Genomic DNA, 18,876 nt, shown 5'->3' on the forward strand with positions numbered 1-18,876 from the left:
CATAGTTCCCCCCTCAACTGCCTGCTTGAACCGGAGAAGAACCATTTTGTCAGGTTCCAGAGAAAGCGATTGAAGCACAGTTGCTAGGTAACCATAGCATATGATCCCCAACTGCCTTCAAGTCAACCTAATTAGCAACATATATGATAAATGAAGACTTGGGGATTTAAGAAACTAATAGGGTGGAAGAAATTGGTGTGTGTGTGTGTAGAATTAAGTAAAGGAGTGAAGGAAAACAAAGGAGACCTTTGCTGCCTAGCCCTACCAAACCTGATACAGTCAAACTATAGAATGGAACAAGTGGGCCCTGGCAACAAAATGTTGCAGTGTGTGGAGGACTTTTGATCAGGGTTCCAGCCACTCTATTCCATTCCCTTCCCTGCTGGTTCTCCTTCCCCCACAACAGTTACTTAGCATTCCAAGCACTGAGCATGTTCTGTCCATGTTGGCCTGTTTCTGGTTTTTTCCCTCCATTTAGGAATATTTTAGGTAGTGAGGTATACACACATGCCCAATCCCAGCTACACTGAAGGCTTGAATTAGAAAGAGAGGAGGCAGTAGGGCCCTGCAACAAAATTGTGGTAGCATAGAGTGCTTCTGTTCAGGTTTCCAGCCATTCCATTGCCCCTCTAACCCCATTTTCCTTTTTTCTTTCTCCAATAGTAAGACAAGGCGACGATTCTTACAGCTTTTTGTCTCTAGGTGTGTCTTCCTCTGTCCTCCTGCACACAATCCATTCCCTAGGGATGTCAGAGAATTCCGCCATGGATCTTGGTGAGGCAGAATGCCAGTGCATTCAGCCCCCCGAACTCCGTGGCGGAACGGCCTGCCCCCCCCGCGGATCCCCCCCAGGACGAGACTTACCTGTGGCGGATCTTCCGGGCGGTGGCGGCTCCGGTGGCGGCTTCGGCGGCTGGTCTTCCAACCGGCTGCCGTCGCCGCCATTTCCAGGCTTGTAAAAAAAAAAAAGACGTGATAGGCTACGTAAAGATTTACATAGCCTATCATGGTTGGGTGGGTTTAAAAAACAAAGCAAAACCGCGTACGCAAATGGTGGCGGCTACAGCCACCACCATTTGCTTTCCTTATTTTTGCCGTCTTAATCTACGTAAAGATTTACGTAGACTATGACAGCGAAAATAAAAGGGAACACAAATAGCGTAGTGGGAGCTATTTGCGTCCTTCTTTGATTTGCCGTTTTAGCCTACGTAAAGATTTACGTAGGCTAAAACGGTGAATCAAAAAGGGACGCAAATAGCGCCCGCTACGCTATTTGCGTTCCCCTTTATTTTCGCCGTCATAGTCTACGTAAATATTTACATAGATTAAGACGGCAAAAATAAGGAACGCAAATGGCGGCAGCCGTAGCCGCCACCATTTGCGTACGCGGGTTTTTTTTGGTTTTACCCAGAGCCCTCCGCGGCCGGAAATCCGGCTGCGGAAGGCTCTGGCCTGGCTGGGCCTGGCCGGCTGCTCCGCGGAGCTGCCGCAGAGCACAGCCGGCCGTGGAGGATTCCGGGGGGGAGGAATGGAGCGCCTCCCCCCTGGTGAGGATTCCGGGGGGAGGGACGGAACGCCTCCCCCCCATCATCAACATAATCTGCGGAAGGTAAGTGACTTTCGTACATCCCTACCATTCCCCTCTCACCCTGTTTTTATCCTACTGCCCCCACAGCAACTCCATTCCATTGTTCACCCAGCTGGCAGGTATTCTTTTCTTTCAGTCTTCCAACATTCCATGCCATGAAGCTACATTGGGCTGGGTTGGGGGGATTTCCTCCCCCACTCTATTTTTTTTCCTTTTTGTATACCTGAAAATCTCAGGGTTACTCCAAGTCTTCTGATACTTCCCTTCTATGCATGGGCAGTGTAGTTCTGCTACATTCAAATGACGATGGGAAGACACAAATAGGAAACAGAAGGAATTATTATCAGAGTGTGTAACTCTAGGAATAATGTTTTGATTGAGTGAAAGCTTTTAGTGGCTTTCCAGTGACTTCAGTGGCTTGCATCTAGTGGTATTTAATAGTTCTACTTGTCTTTAACAACTGTATATTTTCTCATCCTTATGCACCAAACAATACAGTTTCTATCATAAGAACACAAGAGCCATGCTGGATCAGGCCAAGGGCCCATCTAGTCCAGCATTCTGTTCACACAGTGGCCAACCAGCTGTTGACTAGGAAGCCACAAACAAAGCACAATTGCAACAGCACCCTCCCACCTATGTTCCCCTGCAACTGGTGTACATAGGCATACCGCCTCTGGTGCTGGAGGTAGCCTAAAGCCATCAGAACTAATAGCCATTGATGGCCTTCTCCCCCAGGAATAGGATGGCCTTTTAAAGCCATCCAAGTTAGCGCCCGTCACTACATCCTGTGGTAGCGAATTCCATAGTTTAACTATGTGCTGTGTGAAGAAGCACTTCCTTTTATTTGTCCTGAATCAGTTTCATGGTTCTGAATTGTATACACTTTTCTGATAAATGCTGATATTATTTTTCTGCCTCTGCATGTAGAGTCTAGCATTTTTTTTTGACATTTCCTTTTGACAGAGAGCATAGGAAACGACTACATTTTTATATCTTTCAGTTCAGCACATTGTTCCAAGAACCTGGTGCCTTCTACATCCTCACACCAGATTCAGTTTCAGCCACATTCCTCTAATCACCCATATTTCCCACTTCAGTCAAAACACTGCAAACAAACTTTGTTCAGCATCTAACTTTAGGTCTGCCAACACCTGCTACTATTTACTGCCTCCTATGACCCTTTCTACGAGGGAGTTCAAAAGTCTATATTTATTCTATTATCTCTCCAAATACAACTACAAGGGCAAGCCTATTTACTATAAATCTAGCCATTAAACCAATCTTCAGCAAGATGCAAATCACAGGCTCAGCAGCTTTGATCAACTAATTCAATGGATTTGGGGATAGGTTCTTATTAACTTAGAAGTTAAAGAGATTAGCTAAAAAAGCTGGAAACAATCTGAAAAAAATCACGGATGGTGCAGATCCCGATACATATTGTCGTGAGTGGAGATGCTGATTCCCATCTGGAAGGTTTTCTTTCAGAAACAACAGTGTGGGTTTTCCTCCTAGCATCAACGCTTCTGCTTGTACTGCAGCACACACAAAGAGAAGTTTGCTTTCACTTTCCAGCTGGGTGTAATAACCTCTTGCTGAAATGCCTTGAGACATTTTGCATATTGCAAGCAAATGGCAACATTCAGAAAAATTACAGGTGGCATAGTTCCTTTGGGGCTATACCAATAGAGAAAGTGCATTGCATGTGTGCTAAATGATACCTTTTGTGAAAAATTCCCCACAAACAGGAAAACATCATGTCAACTAGAAGGATAATCAGAAGTCTCCTCTCTATTATGCTAGCTTTCCATAAGAAGGGAGTTTCCCATCATGTTATATTTCCACAGAGAAGGACTTTTTTGACATGTGGAAGCTATCAAACATATGACTCACCCACATACATATATCCATGGTACAATCCAAGGAGGGCTGTACGACATGATTTTCTGATATTATATGCATTTACCTGACAATAGGTAACAATATTCTAGTTATAATTGTTATCAGATGTCATCTAAGCATAGCAGAATGTTATCGTCAAATAAACATATCCTAGACTATTATTACCATTGAGTATCATTCCGTTGCACTGTCTGGTAACAGACAATTTCAGATCCTTGGGGCCACTTTACACAATCAGCAGAATCAAATGATAATGCTTGTTACTGAATGTTCTTGCTCATACGTATGCACGCACATGTGCCCAATGAACCCAGAAATATAAGGCTCTTTTGTAGCGGTATGGTGTACGCACAGCAGATTATGCACCGCGTTTCAATAAAATGGGAAAATTAGCTCACTCACAGAGGGGAGGATCCAATTATGCCCTTATGCAGGTGGCCAGACCTGCTGGTCCCAGTGTGCACACGGCCAGCCCTGCCATGTGCATGGCTCCTACCACTGGCGGCCATCATGTACCGCTTCCAGGGGCAAGCCCCAAACAAGCTGAAATGCTTGTTTCTGGAAGGGGAAACAAGTGGAAACATTAGTTTCGGGGCTTCATTCATTCATTCAATTTCTATACCACCCCATAGCCGAAGCTCTCTAGGCAGTTCCGGCTCACCTCCAGAAGCACTACAATGCAGCCACCAGTGGTAGGGCCTGTGTGCACACTGGGACTGGTGGCCCTGGCCACCCGCACAAGGCCACAATTGGATCCTGTCCAAAGATTTCAAGGAAATAACATAGCTCCATTTTACCATAAATATTTACAGAAAGAAGGTTGGATTAGTATACCAACCCCCTAGCACTAGACCAGCAGACTATTTCCACCAGCAGTACAGAGACAGAGAAAGATGGAAGTGGGGGATTAAGAGTTTGCCAAATAAGGAGCAGGGACGGCACTGGGGAAATGGTGAGGCAGGACTTGGAAGGCTATTTACAATAGTGGTTTCTTTGACTTTTGATGGCACAGGGTGAGCCATTCAAGGGGAAGAATAAATAGATTTAGAGCAATTTCAGGACAAAGAGGAAGGAATAGAGTCAAAGCAAGTATATTTACCTTGTTTCAAGGTAATGGGAAGTCAAAGGACCTCACCTCCTGGTTGGTCACAGATGCTTGGAAACTCCTATCTCATCTACAGGCTTTTGGTCATGGTTTCAAAATAGGTTAATCATGCCAGCTTGTGTAGGTAACGTGATGCACCAAGTTCTCCGGAAACAGCCAAAAGGCCTTATGGTTGGACTCCAGAGCCAAAGTCAATGATGGTGAAATGGAATGGCTGACTACACCATTTTTAGGGATCCTGGAGCCAAACCCAATCTGGTTGCAAAAATAGACTTTGGAGTAGATAGGCTAAAAGCGGGGGCAGTTATAGCCTTTTCATTAAAGAAAAATGAAGACCATGAAGTGTTATTCCTTGGTACATTACTGAGAGCCCTGTTGGCTTTCCCATGAAAATTTTAGAAATTTCAGACTTATGCTTTTGATTTATGTATTTATTTGCCCTGCTGGCATCTCAGACCTCAAACAGACACACACACACACACACACACTAATCCTAATTTGCTTTCAGATGTTTGTCAGTCATACCAGATCACTGAATACTTTACAAATACAGTACCACAGAAAACATAAGACAGGAGATGTAAAGGAAAATGACTATGGGCAGACTCAGGATGGGATAGAACAAAAGGATCAATGGTTTAACTCTGTGAGAATAAAAGAGAACCTCAAGGAGGATCCTGGCTCCTTGACTTGTATGAAAGAGAGCCAAGGGTTACAAAATTCATGCTTCCAAGTGACACTTAGATAGAGATATGCAGAACAAACAGTGCCACAACAGGTGCTCAGGGAGTGTTTTAACCTGCTGATCCATCTTGGGGTGAGGCCACTTCAGGATTTGACCATAGAATTATAGAATAGTAGGTTTGGAAGGGGCCTACAAGGCCATCGAGTCCAACTCCCTGCTCAATGCAGGAATCCAAGTCAGAGCATCCCTGACAAATGGCTGTCCAGCCTCGTCTTGAAGGCCTCCTGTGTGGGAGAGCCCACCACCTCCCCAGGTAATTGGTTCCATTGTCGTATTGCTCTTATAGTCAGGACATTTTTCCTGATGTTCGGCCAGAATCTGGCTTCCTGTAACTTGTGCCCATTATTCCGTGTCCTGCACTCTGGGATGATCAAGAAGAGATTCTGGCCTTCTTCTCTGTGACAACCTTTCAAGTACTTGAAGAGTGCTATCATATCTCCCCTCAGTCTTCTCTTCTCAAGGCTAAACATGCCCAGTTCTTTCCGTCTCTCTTCATAGGGCTTTGTTTCCAGTCCCCTATCATCTTTGTTGCCCTCCTCTGAACCCTCTCCAGTTTGTCTGCATCCTTCTTAAAGTGTGGTGCCCAGAACTGGACACAGTAGTCCAGATGAGGCCTAACCAGTGCTGAGTAGAGGGGAACTAGTACTTCCCGGGATTTGGAAGCTATGCTTCTATTAATGCAGCCCAAAATAGCCTTTCCCTTTTTTGCAGCCACATCACATTGTTGGCTCATATTCAGCTTGTGATCGACAACAATTCCAAGATCCTTCTCGCTTCTAGTGTGGTTGAGCCACGTATCCCCCATGTTGTAACTGTGCATGTGGTTTCTTTTTCCTAGGTGCAGAACTTGGCATTGATCCCTATTAAATGTCATTCTGTTGTTTTCTGCCCAGCGCTCCAGTCTATCCAGATCACTTTGAATTTTGTTTCTGTCTTCCAAAGTATTAGCTATCCCGCCCAATTTTGTGTCATCTGCAAATTTGATCAGCATTCCCTGCACCTCCTCCTCCAAGTCATTGATAAAAATGTTGAAGAACACTGGGCCCACGACTGAGCCCTGCGGTACCCCACTCATTACCTCTCCTCAGTTTGAGAAGGTCCCATTGATAAGCACACTTTGAGTCCGATTCTGTAGCCAACTGTGGATCCACCAGATCGTTGTTTCATCTAGCTCACTTTGAGCTAGTTTGCTTATCAGGACATCATGGGGCACTTTGTCGAAAGCTTTGCTGAAGTGGAGGTATATGATGTCTACAGCATTCCTATGGTCTACAAGGGAGGTTACTTGATCAAAAAATGAGATCAGATTTGTCTGGCAGGACTTGTTTTTGACAAATCCATGTTGGCTTCGAGTAATCACGGCATTGTTGTCAAGGTGCTTCCAGATGGATTCCTTTATCATCTGCTCCAGAATTTTCCTAGGGATTGATGTCAGACTGACTGGTCTGTAGTTCCCAGGTTCCTCCTTTTTACCCTTTTTGAAGATGGGGACAACGTTAGCCCTCCTCCAGTCATCTGGCACTTCCCCTGTCCTCCATGATTTATCAAAGAGAATAGACAGCAGTTCTGAGAGTTCTTCTGCCAGTTCCTTTATTACTCTAGGATGCAGTTCATCTGGCCCTGGAGATTTGAACTCATTCAAAGTCATTAGGTGTTCCTTGACCATATGCCTATCAATCTCAAGCTGCAATCCTGCCCCTTCAGCCTGTACTTCGCCTTTGCCAAGGGGGTCATAGACCCTCTTTTGGGAGAAGACTGAGCCAAAGTAGGAATTGAGCACCTCTGCCTTTTCTTTGTCATCTGTTATCATTTTGCCATCCTTATTTAATAGCTGAACCACCATTTCTTTCCTCTGCCTTTTACTATGCACGTAGCTGAAGAAAGCCCTTTTGTTGTTTTTAACATCCCTTGCTAACCTCAGCTCATTCTCAGCTTTAGCCTTCCTGACGCCATCCCTGCAATTCTGTGCTATCTGCCTGTACTCTTCTGTACTATCTGCCATGTTTCTCTCCAAGGCTTTAGATTGGCCAATTTAAAGGTACCTTGCAAGTTGTCTGGCTGGGATGGCAACTTGGTAGTCCAAAAGGCATTTGTATTAATCAGAGTTTCCATGCTTTGCAGCAGGGCAACTCCTTTCATTCAGTTACAGTGGAGGATACACAGGTTAATGAACTACAAATTATACAAAAGTCAAGCAGCTGGCAAACTTTTCCTCCTAGTTGTCATGAGATGTCTGCCCATCCTGCCTTGCCCAGAACAAAATAAATGTTAGACAAGGTGCTAAGGTGCCAACAAAACACCAACTACACATATACAAAAAGCCATCATAGCTGAGTTCTCAGTAACAAGCTGTTTCTGGCTCTACCACTTCAAGCTGCAGGTAGACAGTTGTATGTCTGAATACTTCCCCCCACCTCCTCACACACACATACCAAACCCAACTTTTTGCACAAAAAGGAACGCAAGATAAAATGCAACACTGAGCCCTTCTCCCTGACATACTAGTTTTCTATGTGCAGGGATGTGGTATCTTGGGGGGGGGGGTTGTTTGCTGGAATGAGGCAGCATACAACATACAATACAACTCTGCTTACAGCTTGAAATGATAAACTTTACAGTTCCACTGACTATAGAAACTGGCCCTTAGATCTCAAGAATAATACATTTTGTTCAACTGCCAAATACTTTTAGAAAATGCTTTGTTCCCTAAATTCTGCACTGGTGCGGATGCTAGTTTTCCATATCTTATTCTTTCAAACTCCCTGCCACAAACCAATTCCCCAGGGGTTTTTTTTTTTTAGTTTCTACAAAATTATGTGCCAAACCACATTTTCTGATGTTTGAGAAAGCTGTGCCAGATAACTGGCAGATCCTGTCTTCCATTAAACTGTGTAGAGAGTTAGGCACATGCTTGAGTGCTTAGCTGGATAATGGCCAGAATGACTCAACATCTTGCAAGATCAAATTTTCCCAGAATTTTCTTGTGTAATGTTAACTAACACTTTGTGCAAATTTTAATGTTCTCCAACCTCTTCCAAAACCGACGGTAGTTTTAAAAAACCAAGAATCTACCTTTGAGTCAATCCGTCTGCAGAGGTCAAGAACAAAGGATACAGCTCAGGGGTAGGCAGCCTTTTGGGGCCTGTGGGCACATTAGGCAATTTGAGGAACTGTCTTGCGTACCACTGTGCTGGGTGTGCTGCAGATGGAAGCACTGGTCCTGTGTGTGTGTGTGGCCCAGAGACATTCATGGGAAAAGGAGATGGGAGCAACTAGAGGCCCTTTGCTTTGAACCAATCCCAGCTGTCAGTAAGAAACTTTGTTATTTAAAAAAATAAAAATAAAAAGTGGGACAGGTAGGGCATCTTGGCGGGCACTGAGAAAGATGTTCAAGGCGGCAGTTATGCTGCCTTACGCTGTTATCCTTGGCTTTACTCCAACCTTGTTTTTGATTTTTACATTGTTCTTCCTTTTATTAAACTAAGCTTTGGGAGACGAGGAGCCTCTAAAGCAGCCATAGGGAACCTCTGGCCTATGAGGCTGTTCCTCTATTGAACACCCCCTTTCTGAAGCAGTCCAGAGAAAGGCAATAGGCATGAAGAGCTGGCTTCCCGGATGTTTGTGTGTATGTTGTCTGTATGAGTGTACAGGGGCAGGTGGGTGTATCAGTGAATATGTGTAACTGGATGTAAGGGTGTGTGGGGTGTATGTAAATGGAATGTCTGTGCGTGGGAGTGTGGGGTGGTTGTGACCCCGCCCACTACTGGAACGAGCCCCCCAACATCCCCTCTAATGTGAGTGTGGCTCTCAGACCAAAATAGGTTCCCCACCCCTGCTCCAAAGTATCTTATCAAAATTAAAATAAAATTAAAATCTTACATTTCAAGTGGTGAACCTGTGGTTCACGTGAGTCAAAAAAGACTCAGTGCCTGTGGCAAGATCAGAGGCACTTGACTCACCGTTTTCATCCTGGGAGAGATGATCGTGCAAACAATAGCACATCATCTCTGGTAAGCAGCTATGGATGGTGTTCGCACTTCCACAGAGAAATATAGTGACCTGTGAGTAACTCAAGCCAGTCAGCAATGGTAAACCGTTGAAACTCATTGGAACTGTTACTAGCGTAGACAAGGTCTGCTGTCTCTGGATAGTTAACCTGAGACAACAACCTCTGAACCCTGATTAGGCAAACAATATTTTAGCTCCAATCCTGAAGTTCATGTGACTTTTTATGAACCAGAACTGTAACTACGGGCGCAATCCTATGCATGTTAAGACAGAGAAAAGGCCTACAGCTCCCAGCATTCCCCAGCCAGCCTGGCTGGGGAATGCTGGGAGTTGTAGGCCTTTCCTCTGTCTAAACATGCATAGGATTGCGTCCTAAATAATCAAAATGGCTACCTAAAAAAAACAGGATTATGGCTTGGATCCAAATTTGTCATACTTAGACTCACTGAAAGCAATGGGACTCAAGTTACTCATCATTTTAATGGAGGCGAAACCACTTTCACTTTTAATAACATACCTTTAAACCAGGAGCGAGGAACTGGTGTTGCTGGACTACAGCTCCCATAATCCCTATTAACTGGGTCAGGGATTATGGCTGTGGCTTGATGGGAGTTGGAGTTCAAGAACATCTGGAGGGCCATAGGTTTCCCTGCCCTGCCTTAAACAGGGAAGTGTCACCTGCTCATGTGCTGTTTATTTTGAAAGGTATCGTCAGCTCCCCAGACAAATGCTGTTATATTTGAACTCCACCATATGGTGCTTCCTATCAGTTTAGGAGAAGGATTGACACAAGTATGCCGGCCTCTTGTAGCAGTGTGTGAGAGAACTTGTCTAATCATAGCTTTGATTCTTCCTGCTTACTTACCACCACATCTCAATTCTCAAATCACGAAGTAATGTATAAATTACTATACATTAATTTATAAATGCTATAGAAAGCATTTATGCTTTCTATAGCATTATATAATGCCCTATAAATGCTGTAGAAAGCCCAACATATAACAGCAACTACTGCAGATGAAATTTAATTATGAAATTGTTTGGACAGCAGTCATGAGACCATAAACTGACATATAACTATAAATATCCCTGGGCCTGACCCACCAGGGTATGAAAATTTTAGGTGTATTTCTACACTAGCTAGAAGGCTAACATTGCATACCCATGTAATTCAAGACACTATAATAATTTAAGGATGCAACCCTATGCATGTTTAGACAGGAAAAAAGCCCTACAACTCCCAGCATTCCCCAGCCAGCCATGCTAGGATAGTATCCTAAAAGACAGAAAACAGGACTTGTGGGGGTCCCAGAATCCTCTGCCTGGCTATTATTGGATATAGGATAATGGTCAAGTTGGAGCCTTCATCTAATTCAGTACAGGGATATCCTTCTGAAGCTGGAAGGATCTCTAGAGCTCTGTAAAAAGGCAAAATCTGATATATAGAAACCATCATGATCATTGGTCGAAAATGTACGAAAGGAGGAGAGTCTATGGGTGTTTCTACATTAAGCAAAAACCCCACAACAATCCACATCCTTTCCAGAGCTTCCTGCTTTTGGTTTCTTTGCGGGATTAGGAAGGGCTCCTTTACATAGCAGACACGTGGTCTGAACTGAGGGAGTGCCTCCCTCCCTCCCTGCCATGTGTGCAAAGAAGGGGGTGGTGGTTCTTGTTTTCGTAGCTTAACTTCTGCTGTACTCTTTTCTTGCAGCCTCCAGGAAACCTCTGACTTACTTCTGAGTAGACATAAAATGTAAGATTGTGCTGTAAGTCTGCAACCCTTGGCACACTTATGTGGGAGTAAGCCACACTGAACTCAATGGGACTTACTTCTGAGTATACATTAGATCACCCTGTAAGTCTGCAACCCTCGGCTCACTTACTTGGGAGTAAGCCCCACTGAACTTAATGGGGTGCTCTGAATCAACACAGGATGTTGCTTCTGAGGGTGGGGTGGGGGATCAGATGTGTCTCACTTTGTTGCAGGGAGGCATTTTACCCTCTTCTCCCTCCAACTGAGAAATGTGCTCAAGCATTTACATGGCAGACATCTGGGAATCGAGGCAAGTCCTTCCTTACTCAGCAAGACTTGAGCGGAGGCAGGAGTTGCAATTGGCCGGCGATTCTTGCCCTCGTGCCTGTCAAATCTGGTCCTGCACGCCGCGCTCCCATCCCCAATGTTTTCGTCATCCTGACTGCACACACATCCAGCAGCGCCCCCAGCAACTGAAAAGAAACGCCCACAGCAGGCAAACACAGCAGTTTCTCCCGCTATTGGAGAATTTCCCGGGGAGGTCATGGTGCTCCTGTCCCATGGGCTGGAAAAAATACATTTATTGCGTTTGGGGAAAACATGGCATAGTCTGGGGGAAATTGCGGGAGACACCCTGGAGGGTAACGGCATCATCTAAAGAGCCCGCAAACTTCCGTGACAGAGCCATCTCCATAGCAGGTTAAAAGCTCCGTGTGATGAACCCCTGCAACAAATTCCTAAAGCAATGTATTAAGCTGTGCAGTAGTTGGAAGTCTACCTTCCCTACTACATTACAGCATTACCTCTTATCTCATCCATAATTTAGCAGGATTGTTCTTCTTTAATCACTGGTTTTCACGGGAGCTTTAGAGACAGCACTGCTCTCCTGCTACTATCTCACAACTTCCACTCCCTCTTTCCGTGTTATCTGAGAACAGGGAAACCCCGGCATTTTCTGTGCTTGCAGTTGAAATCGCTATTTCCTCTCTGTTGTTTATTTTCCCTTTAGCGCTTTGTACCGCTTTGTGTGGGCGTGTGCTAGGGGGTGTTGGTGGGCGGTGTTGAATAACATTGTCATGACAACAAATTGGTGGGAAGGCGGGGAGGTCACCGACCAGGCTTCCAGTGGCTGTTTCTGCCTCTTTCCCATTCCACTACGGGCTCCGAGATCCCCTTGAACACAGCAATGCTTACTTCTGAGTAAACTCATTGGCTGTAAGGCTTTCCTTGTCTGGGAGTAAGTGCCATTGAAATCGGTGTGGCTTGCTTCTGAGTATGCATGCATAGGAGTGCATTCCCTTGCATTTACTTGGAACTTTCCCCTCCCACTGACTTCACTGACTGCTTCTTCTCCCTTTTGCTCACCAGTTTGATGGGCTTTTTTCCTCCCAGGTGATGGGGAAGTCTCCCTTCTCAGCCACGCAGGAGAAAGGCTTGACAGTTAGGATTTCAGTGGGCATTAAAAGTGCGTTTTTGTCAGGGTGGACACTGAGCCCATAGAATCCCAGAGTAGTTCTGATTCTGAGGAAGAGCAGTCGCTCCTGGGAGAGGAGCGCGCTCCTCTTTCCCAGGACCAACAGCTGACGGAGATTCCTCCCACCAGCATTCTTAGATTAGAAAGCAGTCCAGGGAGTGACCGAGCAGAGATAGCAGACTTGGTGGATGCGCGATGCAGACGCAGAGAGCGGTGCCAGATGGAGGGTGCGGAAAGGAGGCGAAGTGCCAGGTTGGCGCGCAAACAACAGCTGCGCCCAGAGGCTCCAAGGGAAAAGGGGAGGGACTCTCCCTAGTCCTTAAGTTCAGGGGTCTGCCAGTAATTCCCTTTCAAACGGGGACCAACTGTTTCAACTTAGTGCATAGGTACTCTGCTGCTCAGATCTAGTTGCTACCTGTAGAGTTGTTAAGTTGTAAAAGAAGAATAAAGCTTTGAAAGGAATCCCTTTGTCTGTGTCTGGACTTGGCTACTGGATTAGACTGAGAGAGGCCTCCAAGGAGCCCTTGACAGTTTTCTCCTCCCCTGAATAAATTCATAATGCAGAGCTTGGAATGGTCATTTTTAATAGTATGCTTTTTGGGTGTGGAGTTGTTTTAGATAAGGCAGAAATGCTGAGGTGGTTTTCCATAGTACTCCCTCCCACCTAGATAGCATCACTGATGCAATGAATATGGACTTGAGCACGATCTGGGAGAGAGCGGAGGACAGGAAGGCCTGGCGTGCTATGGTCCATGGGGTCACGAAGAGTCGGACACGACTGAATGACTGAACAACAACCCTCCCACCTAGCCAGCCACTATCTCTTCTCCTAGCCCACCTTGCAGGGTCATTGGGAAGCCAGAATAAGGGGGAAGAGCAACAACAGTGCGGGGGGGGGGAAGCGAGCTGGGTCTAATGAAGGTGTCCCCCGTGATGCAGTCGCCTGAGGGTGTGTGTGCTGGGGATGGCTTGGTACACTGGCTGTATACAAGGCCGTTTGTGGATTTCTTACTTCTGCATTTGGGAACCCAGAAATCGGTATACCCTTCAAGCTCAGTAGCGCAAGCAATATACTGCATTTAATTCCATCACACACTGACATATTTAGCAGAGAAGGACAAGCAGCGCAAGCAACCTCGGGGGTAAGCCACTGAGAAGGCTCTCTCTCCCTCGGAGGAAGGAGGGGATCAGCTCCCATAGCCTGCTATCCAGATCACTTCCGACTTCCCTCCTGCTGTGGAGGAGTGGAGGGATGGGGTGGAGCCATCAATCCTGTTACAAGAACCAATGATCAGGGGAGGGAAGGGGGTATGGAGCCAGCAGCCCCCTTCTCTCCTGATTGTTCCATTCAGCTTGGCCCAGCCATCAAAAGATATAATGCAGAGGGGCCGGCTATGAGAGATGCCTGTATACAGGGCCAGTCTAAATCCCGGGAAGGATCAGGAATCAAAAGGAACAGTTTGTAGTGGAATAAAATGCCAGGTATGAAGAAAGCCAAGCACTCACACTCCACTGACTTGCATGCAGATTGGCTGCACTTTTATGGGTTCAAAATCTAAAACAGAAAAGCATATGAAGTAGAGGAAGGTCTCCTGTCTTTGATGCTAACTTTTGGTTTTCAGCCCCCTTAACCACACACACTCAACTCAGGCAACATATACACATGCCAGAGATACACTGCAATATTTTGTTGGGGGCTCTGCTTATTTATGGTGATTTGATGCAAAGGAGAACAGTTTGCACATCTCTAATAGTTGTGCAAAAGAGGGAATTCCAGAAGGTGTAGCTGTCTTCCTTTACATCCCTACTTATTTCCTTCTATTTCTAAAGTTTCAGAGGTGAGTGTGGTAAAAAATGGCATCACCCACACACCAAAGGGAAGTATTAGCAGGCTTGCCGAATTCTGAGGTTTGCAGATATACAAGAAATCTTAAAAAGCAAACTCTTAAGATGGGGGGACGACCCCACAATAGTCAAATTAGGACTGTGCATGCCAATGGAGATGGAATGCTGGCTGGCTATTGCAAGGCAGGGGGATGGAAAACAGGTGGAAGGGGAATGGAATGGAGTATTGTAGAGGAGGTGGCACAGTGTGCTGGGTGGCACACTGAACAGGAACATTCCACACTGCAATGTCTGCTTGCAGGCATCACTTTTATGTGGTTGCAGGCATCACTTGCAAGCATCACTTTTATATGGTTGCAGGCATCTGGTTGCAGGCATCACTTTTATATATTTATAGCAAATTCATTATTTGAGTACCAATCCTTACACAGCCAAAAAGGCACCATCCATCCACACACACAAGAAGGAGGTATCAGCATGATGGGGGTGGGTGGGGGGAGTCTTGAGGTTTTGCAGAAGTAAAAATAAATACATTAGAAACAAGACTGGGGGGATTCAAAAACAGCCCAATGAGGGCTGAGTATGCTCAGCGGGCAGAGACTGCTGTCTCACATACACAAAGACAGGGAGGGGAATGGAGTATCCTGGAAGAGGGCGGGGGCTGGTAGTATTCCTGAACAGCACTCCACACTGCACCGTTTTCGTTGTAGGTCCCACTCGTCGCGCGGTATTTCGCACGGTATCCTTCAATGCCTGAGCCTTGCCACTGAAAACACTACCTAGGGTTGAGAACGTGAGACCCAGCGAAGCCCTAATCCACATGAAGCCCTTAACTTGGGCGCCTTTATCAGCCGAATCGAACGACGCCCTTCCCTGGCACCTTCAAAGAGGGCATACGGAACGGCACGGGTAAGAATCGCTTCACTTGGCAGGCGATGTCAGCGGCGTGTTTCGCGCGCGTTCTTGCAGGCTTTACGGGAGGCCCGGTCAATAAGGTGCCGGAAGGACCGAGCCGCTACAAACACACGCACGAAACAACCAGGGGCGCACGTGATTGGCCGCGGGATCATCCCCCACCCCAATAAAGGCGTGGCTGACGGGCAAGAAACCCTCCCCCGAGCCCGGCTGTCGCAGGGATTTTTCACGCGCCTTCGAACACTCACGTCACCTACGACCCAGAGCGCGCAGGAGGGAGAGGAGGGGGCACCTACTTCTTGCAAGGGATGAGCCCCTTCCTCTCCTCCAGTATCCGCAGGCGCTGGTTGGAGCTGTCGTAAGCCACGGCCGCCCGGGTGTTCCTGCCAGTGCCGTGGTCGTACACCACCGTGCGCCCCTCCCACTGCAGCGGGGCCTGGCAGGGGACGGCCGGCTGCGCGCTGGCCGGCTGCGCTGGGCTCCAGCAAGTCAGGCAGAAGAAGACCCCGCTGAGCAGCAGCGCGAGCGGGGGCCGCTGAGGAGAAGAGCCGCGGCTGGTGGCGGCGGCGACGCCGTTGGCCATGCCCTCGCCTCCGTCCGAACGGCTCTAGCTGCTCGGAGCCGCGCTCTGCCAAGCGGCGGATGATACGGGGAAGGGCCGCCTTGCGGGTCGCTCCCCGAGCCTCTTCCTCCCGACGGCGGGTCTGTTTGTCTCCGGCCGCAGGCGAGGCTGGGCACGGCGGAGAGCAGATTCTGCGAGGCTGCGGAGAGGGAGAGCGAAGCGCCCTCGTTTCGCTTCTGCTGCCTAGCCGGGAGAGGCGGTAGCGGCCGGACAGGAACTGCAGAGGGAGCCACCGGCGTCTAAAATGGTCGTCGAGTATTTACCCAACAAGCTCTCGGCTTCCTCTGCGCAGAGCAGAGAGAGAGATTTAGATCCCCATTCCATGTTTCTTCTCCGATTGGAATGGCAGCCAAATGTTTCTACGTGTCTATTAATTGCTCTTCTTGATGGCAGCGTAACGTAAGAATGCCTCGAAGGTGCCAGTATTATAGGGGAAGAAGCACTATAGATCGCTTAGACTGGTCCTTGAGAAAATCCAAAAACCACAGTTGGGCTATACCTTTCTTAAGACCAACCCCCAAAGGGTGGAATTTTGGCTGGTTCTAATAAAAGTATTGCCCAACTGTGCATATGATTTTTGGGGCACCTTAACTGGATCGGAGCTCATTGTTATTTTCTGTTGAACTAAGGCTGGGGATGTAACCAACGCCATAACTAATGCATATTTAATATGTAATATTAAGCACATTGAAATACCTTTCTTTCATATGGTATATTCCGATTGGTGTTTTTAGTGCTTAACTAAAATGTGAAATATAAATCCAAACTATCCCAAAAGCCTGGCTCTAAAGTCATCTTAGAGCAGACCAACTGAAATCAGTGGATCTAAAGTTAAACATGACTAACGTCTATTGATTTCAGTGGGTCTATTCTAAATATTAATAGGGCCAGACCTACACATTGTGTCATATAGATATGATCCCATCATGGTGGTACTATATACCTTTTGTGCATTTATAGCTCATAGTGCACCCAATGACATCTGTTGCAGTATTTTGGATAATACAGAATACAAAGCGGGAAATAATGCTAGAAAAACGGTATACACTCTGATCATGCCTGGCATCATATACCCAACAGTTATCAGTGCACTTCCATCCCGATAAAAAGCACTAGCGTAGATCTAGCCTAAGTCTGCATCCAATCCATAATCTGAAAAGAATACGTTACAGAATCAAAACAAAACATTGAAATTGGTTGTTCACCCAATATTAGCTTGGGATCATACTTGTTCTTGCTACCTTTGAGGCGAAAATAACACCCTGATCCTAGACAAGTTTTCTTGCAAGTAAGCTCCAAGGACTTATTTTCATAAATGGGTTGGATCCAGACTTAATCTACCTGAATTTAGCTCCTACTTGAAATCAATGGGACTTAATTACTAATGTGTCCCATTGATTTCAGTGGGACCCAAGTTCAACTTACTTTGTCTGGATCTAATCCAATATGTTTATAGTTGGGGTCCCAGTTTAGTCTACCACTTCTACATGCCCACGTACTACTGCTGGAGTATTCCTCCTCCCCTCACCAATGGAACGACTATTGGGAAGTACAAATGAATAATAGCACCTTGTCAAACCCATTTACTTGGAAATCAATTTATTTCCTTGAGGCTAAGGCTGCAAACCTATATCCACTTACCTGGGAGTAAGCTCCATTGAACTCAGTGGCACTTACTTTTGAGTAGTCATGTATAGGATTGCACTGTTAATTGCAAATACATGTACCAATCTAGCAAACATGTATAGAATGCGTGTGCCTTCATGATTACATATATTTAATCTACAGTGGATACATTTACTTTTAATTGAGCAGGTGTAATGAGATGTGCTTTCAAATAGATCTCCTCGGGCTATACAGCTGCGTCACTTGCAGGTATAAAACCAACATTATTTCCTGAGAGAAGATAAAATAGATGGCTGCTTAATGTAGCTATGTTTCCTTCTGTTCCATTTTGAAACTCTGTTTTTTCTTGGTAATAGTGCAATTATAGGGACTGGGTTTGCCCGTCATTGCTGCCCATCTGCATGTGGATTATGCCAGACCTGCTCCTAGAGGGGCATGTTGGTGCATGGTGCCATCTTGGAGTTATAATAAGCACTTTGCCACTCTGTTGCCATAGGAGCTTTTCAGTATCTTTCACCAAAAAGCTGTCCATAGTGGAGGAAGAATGATGTCTTTCAGATGGTGCCCTGTGCCCATGAATCTACTCTAGGATGTGTGTGCACATGAGTACAGCACCACCTTGCAGATGCCATTTCCCCCACTCCATTCTCTAGCCACTGGATGGTCAGGCTGGTGTATATGCTGTGTGGGCAAGAGTATGGAAGGAAGTGGAAATGGCTGGATTCTGGCTCAGGAAGCCAAAGACTAGCCTGATGCACAACATTAAAAGTGGATGCTAGAAAACAAGAACATGTTCTTGGAATGGGATGGGTGGAGTGGGTATTTCTATAGGGATACCTTTGTACTATTATTTCAAGAGCTACATGAATGTTAATGCAGATAATTTAATAAGCATACATATTTCACCATATTAAACAATAAAAATCAGTGCAAATTAAACCTATTGTGACACAGGTAGAAGAAATGTGTGTTTTTAAATCACATGTCATGATTACTAAATGTCATGATTATTGTCCAAAAAGTGCCAACAACAGCTGTACCCCCCCCCCCAATCTGGTCCATCATTTCTCCTTTCCCCAAGTACTTACTTCAAACACTACAGAAACATATCTATCAAGAGCACTAGTTTTTTTCCCCCTTCCTAGAGGGCTGCATTACATTAATAGTGGATACTTGTTCACACAGTGCCATTATTAACATGGAATTCAGTGCAACAGGGTGTAGTGACTGATGTCCACTAACTTAGATTCTGGACAGGTCTATTGACAGCTGTTCGTCATAGTAGCTGAA

General features: G+C 45.9%; 1 protein-coding gene across 2 annotated transcripts in view; it reads right to left on the reverse strand.

The window, feature by feature from the left end:
• EPDR1 (ependymin related 1) overlaps nt 1–16,145 on the reverse strand; it is a 37,894-nt gene extending 21,749 nt beyond the window's left edge. For both annotated transcript variants that reach the window (XM_084857854.1, XM_084857853.1), the window contains exon 1: nt 15,635–16,145. In XM_084857854.1, the coding sequence (XP_084713980.1) occupies nt 15,635–15,921 (287 nt within the window). In that variant the 5' untranslated portion in view covers nt 15,922–16,145. The remainder of the gene's footprint in view (nt 1–15,634) is intronic.
• Nucleotides 16,146–18,876: the final 2,731 nt, after the last annotated feature.

Source organism: Heloderma suspectum, chromosome 5 (assembly GCF_057233095.1).
Source record: "Heloderma suspectum isolate Gila_16-S chromosome 5, 16-S_ref, whole genome shotgun sequence".
Classification (NCBI taxonomy): domain Eukaryota; kingdom Metazoa; phylum Chordata; class Lepidosauria; order Squamata; family Helodermatidae; genus Heloderma; species Heloderma suspectum.